The sequence below is a fragment of the Dipodomys merriami genome, unplaced genomic scaffold, assembly GCF_024711535.1.
Source record: "Dipodomys merriami isolate MVZ:Mamm:240054 unplaced genomic scaffold, mDipMer1.0.p SCAF_10, whole genome shotgun sequence".
Classification (NCBI taxonomy): Eukaryota; Metazoa; Chordata; class Mammalia; order Rodentia; family Heteromyidae; genus Dipodomys; species Dipodomys merriami.
The window spans coordinates 12419936-12433637 of record NW_027202271.1 but is presented as its reverse complement, the minus strand read 5'-3'; the positions used below and the strand labels follow the sequence as shown (position 1 = coordinate 12433637).

At 47.6% G+C, this 13702-nt stretch overlaps 1 protein-coding gene across 2 annotated transcripts; it reads right to left on the bottom strand.

Annotated features, from left to right (window-relative positions):
- Positions 1–9434: 9434 nt before the first annotated feature.
- On the bottom strand, positions 9435–11403 carry Ccdc184 (coiled-coil domain containing 184). 2 transcript variants are annotated; one of them, XM_070034965.1, is made up of 2 exons: positions 10341–11403; positions 9435–10220 (listed from the first exon to the last, which is right to left on the bottom strand). In XM_070034965.1, exons 1-2 carry the CDS (start codon positions 10912–10914, stop codon positions 10213–10215), a joined length of 582 nt encoding a protein of 193 aa, XP_069891066.1. In that variant the 5' UTR covers positions 10915–11403; the 3' UTR covers positions 9435–10212. The 2 variants fall into 2 exon arrangements, with proteins under 2 accessions (XP_069891066.1, XP_069891057.1); XM_070034956.1 differs by lacking the exon at positions 9435–10220 and having other exon boundaries at positions 10324–11403.
- Positions 11404–13702: the final 2299 nt, after the last annotated feature.

Sequence of the window (13702 nt, the reverse complement as noted above, 5' to 3'; positions counted from 1 at the left end):
GCAGATTCATAAAAATACAGTAAAGGTACTTGCTCATCATCACACTGCATAAGATGCTATCTTTGTGGTGCTAAGTCAGACTCCTTCTAAGGAGGTCTGGAAGAATGGGGCCAGCTTTGTATCAAGGAGGTGACATTATATTAGACTGGAAAATAAGGCAGAGGTATTGGGTGCTAATGATCAGTAAGATCCCATGCGAGAGGAATTGCCCGATTCCCAATAGGATCAACTCGCATTGGAAAACATAAGTTGGGGCCGGTAACGCAGGAGGTGGGTGACCTAGAACTGTCAGCTTTCTCTTCCAGGCGTGGTGAGGACAGACACGCACCCCGGCGGCGTCCTCCCCACCCCAGGGCCGCAGATTGGTCCTCGATAGGACACAAAGAGCCTTCCCTCCCCTCCCACCCACCCCCCTCAAACAAACACAAAAAAACACAATCCCGAGACGCCACCCAGAAAAACCCACGTCTCTTCCGAGTCCCCGTCCATTTTCAGACAAAAGCTACAAAACGCGCAGCCAAGATCCAAGGTCGTCCTGCTCCAAGTAGAGAGGGTACCCAGAAATCCTAGCCTGGAGCTGACCAGGACACAAACACTACCAAGCCGGCTGCGCCATTGCCCACGAGGCTGTGGCAACCCTAACCCAATTAGAGCCGGTGGGCGTGGCCCGCGCTGAGCGACGGTAGCCAATCAGCCTCTCGGACGCTGTGGCAACCAATGAACGTCTTCTCCTCAACAGCCCTCCCTCGCCCCCGCCCCCCTCCGCGCGCCGGGCGGGGGTGGTGAGCTCATTTGTCTACCTCTGGGAGACACGATCTATTTTGAGAAGTTATTGCGGCTGCAGCGGTTCCCCGGCAGCTGGCGATGCGGACTCGGGGAGCTTGGGATACCCTGCCAGCTGCGTGGAATTATGGAGATGTTCCGCCCCTTCGGCGGAGGAAGGTGGAGGGTGTGGGCGGAGCCAGACCAGAGGCGGGCTGGAGCAGAGACTCGTGCCAATCATCTCGGGCTGTCCAATCCGCGCTACCCAAGCCTCGTCCTTTCCGAGAGGTTGCCCCATTTTTTTAGAGAATTGTTGAATATGGAGCTCCTCTTCCTGCTGGTGCACCTGCAGTGTCCTCTAAACTGTCTCACCGCCTCATTCCCCATAACCACTCCAGGAATCCTCCCTCAGCACCCTATCCCTTTCTAGATTTGTTTTTCTTTTTTGCGTTTCCGCAATCATCTGTGCCTTCTCCTATTGCGGTATCCTCTTCACTCGCTTGGAATCTGTTTATTGTTGTCTCCCTCCACTCAGTGGGAGTTTTTTCTTAAGCACTGTCACAGTACCTGACCAGATGCGGCGCTCTGATGTTATTTCTTCGGTGAACTCAAGCAGATCCTGATGTATTAACCAATTAAAAGCCAAGCCATGGAGAGGAATATCCAGAGCCTGGGCTCTCTGCTCCGTCCTCAAAGAGGCCTCTGAATCATGTTAGTGGCTTCCTCTGAAATACTCAGTTTAACATCTAGAAATATGGTTTATTCAGGACAGGACAATTAATATGTTTAGAACCTCTAGGAACACTTTTTTAAAATCTCATCTTTAGGGGATTCCAATATAATTGTAATATTTGCTTTCATTTTTCCAATCTAAAAACCTACCTATCTTCTCTTCACCTCTTTCACATCAGTCTCCCATCCTAATTCACCCAGCTATGGTCTTGGAAGGCTGACTTGTGTGGACAGTAAGCTCCTTTTGCTCTGTTTCCTCTTGAGTTTTGGCCTATCAGCACCAAAGACAGCTCAGAAGGAAGCGGGAACTGGAGGTTGGGTATATAATATATATAATGCTTTCTCTGTGGGGATTATGGCAAGCTCTTTACTTAAAATTTGAATTCCTGTCCCCTGGGGCTTTTCACCCATTTCTCTATTTCCAAGCTCTAAAATGGAACCTTTTCATTTCAACTTCATCTATTAGTTGCTCTGATACTGGATTCCTTGTGATTTCCCAATTTTAGGAATGAATCCTGTCCTACAGTGTTTCTGTGTAATTTTATTTTCCTCATTGTACAAAACCCTCAAATCCATGTTTTTCTTACCCATATTTGGTTTAGATGTTTTCGATGCCATGTATAGTTAGTTTTGGGGGGAGGGAAAGTGTCTGTTAGTTGGTACTTACTTTCTTCAAAGTAAGTAGCTGCCTCTGCTACTGCTTTTCTTCCACTTCATACTGAACATTCTCTTTAGTATAAAATTGTGTATTTGGGGGCTGGGAAGGTGGCTCAGTGGTAGAGCGCTTGCCTTGCATGCATGAGGCCCTGGGTTCCATTCCTCAGCACTACATAAGAAAAAAGAAAAAAGCCGGAAGTGGAGCTCTGGCTCAAGTGGTAGAGCACTAGCCTTGAGCTGAAGAGCTGAGGGACAGCGCCCAGGCCCAGAGTTCAGGCCCCATGACTGGACCCCCCCCCAAAAAAAATTGTGTATTTGTATGACTCATCTTTTTTTTAACTTTCATTTCTATTTTACCTTGTTCTATCTACACACATTCCTCCTCTGTCTCTCTCTTTCACACACACACACACACACACACACACGGCCCATTTTGCAAATACTCAATTTAGTTGGCAATGCTCACAGAACACGTTTTCAGTCTCTGAAAAACACTTTGTTCCAATTCAAAACATATTATTTGCTAACCAGTAGACTGAGAGCTCCTTAAAGGGCTATGGCTTCGTGGATTCTGCTTTATTGACTACCATTTTACATGAGGCTTTGTGCCAATCCTGGGGCTTGAACTTGGGGCTTGAGTGTTGTCCCTGAACTTTTCTGTCCAAAGGATAGAGCTCTACCACTTGAGAGCCATACCTCTGTTTCTTGCTTTTTACTAGGTAATTGGAAACACCTGAACATTCTGGTCCCAACTGGCTTCAAAGCACAATCTTCAGATCTCAACCTCCTGAATAGCTAGGATTACAGGCATGAGCCACCTGCCCAAGGGCCCCTATCATGTTATTTTAATTCGTGGCTATATATTTTGCAATTGTCTATTTATATCTTTATTTCTGAAATGACAACTTGTAATTATTGGTGGCCAAGCAGCTAACACAAACCAACACTTGCCTGAACCTAGCAGTTATTCCAAGTGGGTCCATCTGGGAATCTATAGTCCCTAAATATTTCAATTAATCAACATCACAGGGTCCTTAAAGGAATATTAGTCCTGCTTATTGTCAGCTTCACTGAGCTCTTTCTGGTAAGATTTCTTTTTAAAGTGCCAGCAGTGTAGACCAGGTATTGTGACCTGGAGGAATTTCAGAAATAACTTTTTCCTTCTCTGTAAGAAGTGCTGCTTCACTGCACTTCATAGTCAACATGGCCTAGAGAAGAGATGGAAAAGTACAGGCAACTCAGAATCAGAAAGTGATTCAGAAGGGTCAAACTCAAGGTGAGGAAATTATAATACCATAATGACTTTTAGTGATATATGTGTACCTAACAGTGATCTTTTAAAGTGCTAAGTCCAAGCAAGTATAAAAACCTTAAGAATGGAACTTGATCTGGGTGTTCATGCCTGCAATCCTAGCTACTCAGGAGGCTGAGATCTGAGGACCATGAGTCAAAGCCAGCTGGGGAGGGAAAGTCTGTGAGATTCTTATTCCAATTAGACAGCCAGAAGTGGAGGTGTGACTCAAGTGATAAAATGCCAGCCTTGAGTGAAAAAATTAAGATAGTGCCCAGGATCTGAGTTCAAACCCCAGTACCAGCACATACACACACACACAATTTTTTAATTGATAGAAATTATTTACTACATTCCTAGAATTAAAAGCATAAAGGAAACCGGGTACCACTGGCTCATGTCTGTAATCTTAGCTACTTAGGAGGCTGACATCTGAGTATCAGGGTTCAAAGCCACCCTCGGCAGGAAACTGCGTGAGATTCTTATCTCCAATAAACCACCAGAAAACCAGAAGTGGTACTGTGGCTCAAGTGGTAGAGCACTAGCCTTGAGCTGAAAAGCTGAGGGACAGCACCCAGGCCCAGAGTTCAAGCCCCACAACCAACCAAAAAAAAGCATAAAGGCATAGCCAAAAAGATTTGCTTACTTTCTTTTGGAGGATTTCTCACTCATAGATAGCATAAAAGAAAGGAGCCAGTTGCCGATGGCTTGTGCCTGTAATCCTAGCTACTTGCTACTTAGGAGGCTCAGATCTGAGGATTGTGGCTCAAAGTGAGGCTGGGCAGAAAAGTCTCCGTGAGATTCTTATCTCCAATTAACAACTTAAAAACTGGAAGTGGCTCTGTGGCTCAAAGTGGTTGAGCGCTAACCTTGAGCACACAGCTGAAGGACAGTGCCCAGGCCCTGGGTTCAAGCTCTACAAGTGACAAAAATAAATTTAAAAAATAAAAAAAGAAGAAAGGCACATAGGGAGGAGGTTAAGGGGCCAGTGGTGTGGGTGCCTACACCCACACCCTTTCCTGGAGGAGGGATTTGTGTTTGCCTGCATTTGGGGGAAACTAGGATTGTGTCAGGATGACCCATTCAAACCCCTCATTTAGGGATTAAAAGGAGTTGGGACCATCTTTGGGAATCATTTCCAGCTCTTGCTTGGATGAAATGTGCTCCTGACTTGGTCTAGAAAATGTATTTGAGAAACTAGATAGATGAGTAGAAAATGGGAAAACTTTTGCTTCCCCCCACCTAGTCACCCACACATCCGATTTTATACTTAAGAAGCCCTGGGGACATGGAGCAGATTGCTGAGCATGAATTTTCAGAGATCTGGTTAATTTTTGGACTAGAGATATGTGGGCGAGGCGGGAAGGGATTCCAATGTGGAGTCACTGCATTCTATTTATTCAGCTTCTTCATCTCTCCTTGCCACCCACCATTTGGCAGAAAGCCAGGCCTTTAGGAGGTTTTCGGTAGTGCTAGCTGGAGTCATAAATTCACTTGTAATGTCTCTTTCTCTCGACAGGTGGCACCATTACAGCATTATTTACAGAGTAGGATTCCTTCTCTAAGCACAGTGCTTCCAAGCAGAAAAGCTATTTTTTTCCCCTCTGAGGGAATTCACCTTCTGGGGACAGTCTAGAAATGAAAGGGGGGGGATGATGGCTACAATTAAAAATTGGAAGGGTAAGTCCTTTGTTATTTCTATCATCTCAGAACATCTTAGCTGACATTTCTATTCTAAGCACATAGGTGAGGAAAGATGCTTATGAAAAGTTGCCTTTTAAAAGCAAAGCATTTTAGCCGGGCGCTGGTGGCTCACGCCTGTAATCCTAGCTACTCAGGAGGCTGAGATCTGAGGATCGCGGTTCAAAGCCAGCCCGGGCAGGAGAGACTGTGAGACTCCTATCTCCAATAAACCACAAGAAAACCGGAAGTGGCGCTGTAGCTCAAGTGGTAGAGCGCTCGCCTTGAGCTGAAGAGCTGAGGGACAGCGCCCAGGCCCAGAGTTCAAGTCCCACTACCGACCAAAAAAAAAAAAAAAAAAAAGCAAAGCATTTTATTTCTTGCAAAAAATATACACGAGTACATGTGGGGAAGAAATGATGCTTATTTCTGGAAAGCTTTTAGGTGACTCATGTCATTATACCTATCAAGCAGCAACCATAATCTGTGATGATATTGAAGATCATATAAAACTGCATGTTCGTGCTGGAGGCTGGTAGGCACTTTAGGGAAGTAACTAATTCTCTAAGAGTAGATGTTAGCAAGCTAATGTTGTACCTTAGTGCTGTAAAGGTGTGTGTGGTTTTGCACTGAAATGAAGCCTAACCCCTGAGAGAGGCCTCAAAAGCCAGCTAGAGATCTGAGTGCCTCAAAGTCAGTTGTGATGAGATATGCAGTGTGGTGTTGGGCCCAGACATAAAGGACAGCACAGAGCCATGAAGGGATCCATTTGCTTACTTCTTGTTCATCAGCAGTAGTGCTCTGGCAAACATCAAGGACTACCAGACTCAGAAGCTATGGGAAGTGTGATGAGTGTCAATAAAGCTTGAGTTGGTTGACCAGATGGCAAGTGATCAGATTTAGATGAAGATTGAAGTTTAGAGTGGGGGATATTCTGGGGGTTGTAGGAGGGAGGAATGCTAAGAGTACCAGGTGCAAGCAGGTTATTTCTTGTTGTTTTTTGTTATTTATATTGCCTGTACTGGGGCTTGAACTCAGGACCTGGTACTATCCCTTAGCTTTGCTCGTTCAAGGCTGGTGCTTTAATATTTGTTGTTTTTTTGGTTTTTTTTTTTTTTTTTTTTTTTTTTTTTTTTTTTTTTTTGCCAGTCATGGTGCCTGAACTCTGGGCCTGGGCACTGTCCCTCAGCTCTTCAGCTCAAGGCTAGTGCTCTACCACTTGAGCCACAGCACCACTTCCAGCTTTTTCTGCTTATGTGGTGCTGAGGAATTGAACCCAGGGCCTCATGCATGCAAGGCAAGCACTCTACCACTGAGCCACCTTCCCAGCCCCCTGGTGCTTTAATATTTGAGCCACAGCTTCACTTCCAGTGTGTGTGTGTGTGTGTGTGTGTGTATGTGTGTGTGTGTGTGCACGCGCGCGCGCGTGTGCGCGTGTGTAGTAACTAGAGATAAGAGTGTCTCATGGACTTGTCTGCCTTGAGCTGGCTTTCAACCTCAACCCTCAGGTCTCAGCCTCCTGAATAGCTGGGATAATGGGGATTAGTTACCCATGGCCCAGCTCTAATTCCTGTGTTTTAAGGATTAAGTTGAAACCATGGCCCTTCTGACCAGAAAATGTAAATGCTTTGCATTTGATTTCAAGAAGTAAGCCTCCCAGAGGTTCAGTTGTGACCTCTAGCCATAAGTCAGTGATTAGAAGGTCCAGCTAAAACTCACTTATCTAGAACTTTCCATAGAAGAAACATGACATTTGTGGGAGTTCAGGAGAACAGATGATGTGGGAGAACCAACATGTGCTCTATCTCTGTGAGGGGCTCTGGGTGCAGGTGACTATAGAGGCTGAAGAATCCGTTTCTCTGGGGAGATTTACAAAAAAATTAAAAAGACTTGTGGAAAGAAAATAGCTAGTAGAGAATTTCTAGAAGGCCCTAAGGGAATGAGGATGTATTTTGGAACAGTGTGTATAAGAAAGAGGAACTAAAGTGTGGTCAAGGGTTAAAGGACCCAACAAGAACTTTGTAAAGAGTCAAAATGGCTAAGCTATGTCAGGAAATGGTGACCTGAGCTCCAGGGAATGGGAAGGCACCAACACATGGAACTGTGTCGGGAATACATACCCGGCAACATCGGCTGTCCCCAATCAAACAGCATGTCTAGCCCACCATCGTCTTGATTCTGTTTGTATATTGTCACACACTAGAGTCTCATAAGAATCACTAATCTAAACTGAAATTGAACTTTCCTGTTCCAATTGAGAAGACAAAAAGTGGCTAAAGATGATTTCCTTTTTTTTTCAGGATTCTTTTAGGGTCTTTGAGAAAATGGGGTTCTCTGAATGCTTCAATAAGAGCAATTAGCAGCGTGTCCCCATCCAGGGTTCTTTCAATCAGACTCAGGTATAAGTCCTGATTCTGCCCAGTAGCAGTCTGTGACCTTGAACAAATCAGTCTGGTTTTGAATGGTTATGTTAAAATAATAATACTAATACCCACTTCCTAGGATTCTTGGGGCATAAAATTGGATACAATGCTCAATAAATGATGCCCACAGCTGGTAATGAGTGCTGAAATCTAGAACTGTGACAGCAATCTCCCAATCCTCAGGGACACCTGCCTACTTACATATTCTAGCTACCCTCCCTAGGGCCCTGGCACACATTTCGCAGCCACTGCATAACTCAAGGCCTCCTGTAGCATCCTGTGCATACAGAGCTGGTCCCCAAGACCTCTAACTATATGACATATAGTCATACAGTCATAGCTATAGGACCTTTAAGATGAAAAGACCCATGCTAGCTTGGGAATCTCATCATTCTCTATCCTTAATTCTTTACTAATGAGTACTTGGATCGGGTTATATTTAAAAGAGTGTTTCTGGAACATTCCCTGGGAGGTTTTATTTTCCCAGAAGTGTCAATGACCACTTTCACCTACCCTCAAGAATACGCTAAGGAAACCTAACGTTTGCACAGTTGCTTCATAAGTACAATTTTTTTCTAGGTGTTAAACATTTTTCTCCCCTACAACTTTTGTATCCCCATTTTATGCAACCCATAAAATCGATTCTGTGTTGGAACTGAGAGACGAAGATAGGTGTCTCTCTGCAAAAAGCATGAGCAAGTTTTCAAAGATGCGTGTGCACTCACGCACACGCGCGCACCCACACCCACACCCACACCCACACACACACACACACACACACACACACACAGAGGCAGCACTCCTGCTTATTCTGCTCTTAGATTTTGATCTGGAGCAGTCTGGGGAAATCTCCATTGCCCAGAGGAGCAGCTTTGAGCTGATGTCAGTGTACACTCCTGGGGGAATACCTTACAGGCATCCTCCACTAGAGGTCCCTGGGCAGTTACTGTGCTTTCCTTTGTGATATGTCATTCTATTCCCAGAGATCTTGGGCAATCCTTCCGGAATAATACCCACTCCCTCCCCCCCACACACACACACACCCTTCACTCCTTCTGTATAACAGGTGTCCTACCTGCCATTCCAGGACTCCAGTTCAGAAATTATCTCCCAGGGGCCAGATGCTTGATTGGAAAGGTCCAATGCACATGTGGAGTGGTGGCTACTAAAAACTCCTTGTTAGCTTGGGAATCTTAATACATACCCCCACCTTTGTCTGTCCAGTTTGAGATCATATTCAGGGCAGAAGAAGCAGGTAGCAGTGGCAATGCCTGTCCCAATCAAAACAGGGACAGCCAATTCCTTGAAACTGGAGGCAAGGAGAGAGGAGGGAAGGCATGGCCCTTCGTTACACACTCAGCCTGGTCCATGCAGTGAACCCAAAAGTCCCACCCTGACATTCCCCTTAGCACCAGTCAGCAAGGAGGGGAGATGACGCCTTTTTATTAAGGTTCACACCAAGGAAAGCATTGAAAAGGAATACACCAAGGAGGGGAACGGGCACACAAAGTCATCACTTCAGAAAGATAGGAGAGAGGCACATCAGCTAAGGAAACTCAGGACAGCAGCATGCTCCATGCCCTGATTGGGGAGGGGAACACAAGGGGAGAGAGAAAGGGAAAGCGCCATGATCACCTGGGGCTCACAGAAGGGTCTGAAGCCCCAGGAACCTAACACCAGAGCTACCAGCCCTGCCCCTCAGGGCTCACACACTATTGCACAAGTGGACACACAGAAGCACGTACAAGACATTTATGGAGGCAACACCGAGAGGCAGCGAGTCAGAAAGGAAAGGAACTGAAGTTAAGCAGGTGTAGCCAGAAGAGACAGTTTTTGGCTGTAGCCCTGCCCTCCCCCCTCCCTCCCCAATCCCACAAATGTCCCCTAAATCTGGGCTGTTGCTGAGTGTACACCCACCCACCCCCAAGTCTCTTTCCTGTGTCCTGTGAACTGGGCTCTTTGTTCTCTAAGTCCCAGCCAGTAGAAAAGCAATCCCAGATGAAGTCAGTGACCAGGGAGGATCGGCTCTGCATGCAAAAATCCTAGAGGTTGATCTATTATATCTTCATGCACATTCAAAGCCAGCTCCTCCCAGCCCAGGGGCCCAAGGAACCCCATTCACTCAGATTCTTAGGGCTGCCAGTTCCCTCCTCATGCTTCCTTTACCAATCAGCAAGCCGCAGAGATCTGGGAGGGGGGAGTGAGGAGGGGGGAGAGGTTTCTGCAGAGTTCTGAATATCTTGGATTTCAGCAAAAGGGTTCGTTTCCTGTTGCCGGAACAGAATTACCCCCAGATTCCTTTATTTTCTAGGTACATCGTTAAGAGGTCATTTGCCCTCCCTCCCCCATAGTCCTAGATAAGTCCTTTTCAGAGTAGAAAAAAAAAAAAAGCTTAATTTTATTTACATAATTCAGGGGTTCTCCGGTTGCCTGGAGGAAGGGGAAAGGGCAGGGCAGGGTTTCGATCAGGAGTCCGGAGGTGCGTACTTTTCTCTCCCGGAATCTCACCTTTTCCGCAGTTGGTTATGACGCTAGGTTGGGCAAAAATAGAAATCTCGAGGCTCCCAAAGTCTTTCTTCTACAATTCCTTCCCGAGGGAGTCTTTTCTCCACACCTGGCCTCAGAGGCGCAGCTGTTAGGACGGGCACAGGCTACACACCTCGCGGTTCAGTCCCCTGGCAGCGGTCAATACTCAGAAACCCAAAGCCAGCCGTGGAAGTTAGTGGTTTCCCACCCCCCCGCCCCTCATCCACCCACCCAGCCCGCCAAGGAGTCCCCTCACAGACACGCCTCACCCTCCAGCTGCAGCAGCGTAATGTCAGGCAGATCGAGGGGTTCCACAAGTGGCCCGTCCTCCCCGAGGAGATCAGCACAGGGGCTCTCCGAGCGCTCACAGTGACTCGTGGGTGTGGGGAGGCTGGGCGTCTCTTTCTCCTCCAATTCATCTTCGTCCTCCTCGTCCTCCGGATCGTGATCCAGCAAGCTGGTGTCCCCAATCCCAGGTGGAGGGCTCTCCGGTTCTTGGGGGGCATCGGGAAAGCTCCCTTTGCCACCGACCACACCCAAGGCGCCCTGGCGGGGCGCGGTGGTCATAATCTGGCACATGGAGACGATGGCCCGTTGGTTGGCGCACACGTCGTCCGAGAGCACCTGGATGTGCGAGGCCTGCTCGTCCAGGGCCCCTCGCATGGCCCTCACGTCCTCAAACAGGGCCTGCAGCTGGGCCTTCAGGTGCTCCATCAGCTCCTTCATGCCGCCGTTGTACTCCCCGGAGATCACGTCCCCCACGGCCGGAACGGTGGACACCTCCAGGGGCGCAGGCATGTCGCCGCCGTCCTTGGTCATCATCTCCAGCAGACCGTCCTCCATTGAGCGGCACAAGCGGGTGGTGGTGGCCTTGGATGGCGTCCAGCCCGGCCTCCGGGGGGGGGGGAGGGTGAGGGACGGGGTGGAGGAGAGGATATGAAGGTGCAGAGGAGCCTGGAAAGGTGGGGAAGGACCCAAATGGGGGTGGGGGGCTCAGAGGCTCCCAAGAGAGGCAGAAGGCGCTGACGGGATCCAGGGAGACCCAGAAGATTCAGCTGGACGAAGCCCGGAGAGGGTCCCAAGGACAGCTTTTTTGGGGGGAGGGGGTCTCCCTTCTAGGGGTGCAAAAGCACTCTCTCCTCTCCTCCTGGACTGCACCCGTGTGTCCGCCCGACCGCTTGCCCCGCACGGCGGCGAGCAGAGCGCGCCTGCAGGTTCCCCGTGTCCCCGAGGCGCCGGCGGAGGAGGAGATCCGGGTCGGAGGCTGAGCTCCGCAGCGCGTCCTCGGACTCGGGACTCCCCCAGGCCATTAACCGGCAGCGCCCCGCAAAGTGTGGCTGAAGCAGCGGCGGCAGGGGCGGGTCTCCCCTAGCGGCGCCGCGGATGCTCCTCTGTTTCCAAGGCGACGCACGGCACGTAAATGACGTGTGTCTCCATGGTAACCAGGAAGTAGGGAAGAAATAGGGAGCGGGGGGGGGGGGGGGGGGGGGAGGAGGAGAAGGTGGAGACGAGGATGGTCCAGAAGCTGCAGTAAGGGGTTCTGTTGTCTGGGCAAGCAAACGGGGCGGGGCCGGGACGCTGCAGTGGCCTCCGCTTGACTGGAAAGGGCGATCGGTTGTTTTGAATAGAAGAAAAAAGCATGAGAAAGCAGTTCGATGCACGAACTTCCCCAAGCCTAAGCGACCGACCGACCATCCACCCCAGCTCCCAGTCTAGGTATCAGATCATGAGATCAGCTGTCTTGGGAGGATTTTCACCAGCCCTCCTCCTTCCTTTCTCAGAGGCGGTGCAGAGCCAGGTGGGTTCCTTGTCCTCCATCATCGGCTGGCACGGCTCAGAGGAAAGCAAAAGGAGGTTGAAACCGATGCTAGCAATCCTCAGCTTGACCTGGGATTCCATAACACCCTGAATCCGGATCCGGATTGGGTCGGACTAGGCCTGGTGGTGCAGAAGTAGGGAGAGAGGGGGGGATATCCCAGAGGGTGCAGCCTTCCTGTAGGCTTCTGCAGTAAATCATCCTTCTCGCTAGAAAATAAATGAGAGAGAAAGAGAGAGAGAGAGAGAGAGAGAGAGAGAGAGAGAGAGAGAGAATAGAAATTGGGAAAAGATGGGATTCTCTTTCTCATGAAAGAGTTTGTTCAGGATGATGAAACTACTATCTAAGTTTTGATAATGAAATTTCCAAAAGGAGTTTTTTTGTTTGTTTAGTTGGTTGGTTGCCTCATCTGCAACCGCCATGGTGGAGTTCCCAACACCTCAAATAATGGTTAGGACCTAGTAAGTCGATACTTAATGTGTTTCTTGAATGAAGACTTCAACAACAACAACAACAAAATATCGAGTTCCATTCCCTCAGCCAGGAGACTCTGGCTCATGCGTAGTGGATTTTTAGAAGGCTTGCATTCAATTGCATTCTGCCACTTATTGGTTCATAGTGTATGCGAGGACCATTCCCACACATTGACTCAGTGTCACGTTTGTGACCAACTTTTTCCTGTTTTAAAGGGAAAACAGGAGAGGAGAAGGAAACTGGATGTATTTACAGATAACACAGATTGGGAAGCAGTGGTGTCATAAGCAGTAGCATACCAATTTAGTAGCCACCCTAGCAAACCAGAGAAGCCAAATCTTCAGAAACCAAAACAGATGACATTCACAAGAACAAATAAACCTGGAAAGGAGAAATGAATAGTCACTTAAAGATAGGGAAGAACAAGGTATGAGTATTTTCAAACACTGGTGGTTCACTGAGAGCAAATATGTTCCCTTTGGGCTTTCCTCCTTGTATGCCCTCATACTGAAGAATGAGGGAAAGTTGTATGGCACCAAGGAAGCGTTCTCCCTTTCTAACTGTTCTGAAAAGCAAGTTGGGAATATCCTAAGTGTTGTACCACAGAATGTTTAAATAATCCAAGACACTGCTGACATAAAAATATGTATTATGCAGTACTTAGAAATTTGATTTTCCCAAAGAAATTTGTAAAGGAAATCCTACAATACAGTATAGTCTAAAATGATTCAACCGTTGTGCTTGTTCTTCTACAAATACGTCGTGCTATTATCTTCAGTATCACATCTGCTTTTGCCATATACCCAACACATATTTAATGAAATTTATATTGTTCTTAAAGCACTGACTCAGAAGTGTACAGAAATGCTTTTTTTTTTCTTTTGCTGGTCATGGGGGCTGAACTCTGGGCCTGGATGCTGTCCTTCAGCTCTTCAGCTCAAGGCTAGCACTCTATCACTTGAGCCACAGCGCCACTTCCAGTTTTTTCTGCTTATGTGGTTCTGAGGAATCAAACCCAGTGCCTCATGCATGCAAGGCAGGCACTCTACCGCTGAGCCACCTTCCCAGACCCCATGCTTTCTTTAGTATCTCTAAGCATAGCCACAGTAAGCTGGTTTTTACAAAAAGACTGGATTAAACAACATTCTCTAAGAAAGCTAGAAACGGAAGCAGGATATATAAGATAACTGAGCTTACACAGTATAAGTTTCTGATCACACTACAGTAAATATATTCTCAGAGTTTATAGGGTTAACACTGTTGCTCCTCTCCCTCCACCAAGAAACCTCTACGATAGCTTACAGACACTGGGTTAGTCTTAGTCTATCTGCATGAGTTTAT

Excerpts from the sequence above, each read along its gene's own strand:
- Ccdc184 (XM_070034956.1), bottom strand. The coding sequence starts at position 10,914 with ATGGAGGACGGTCTGCTGGAGATGATGACCAAGGACGGCGGCGACATG.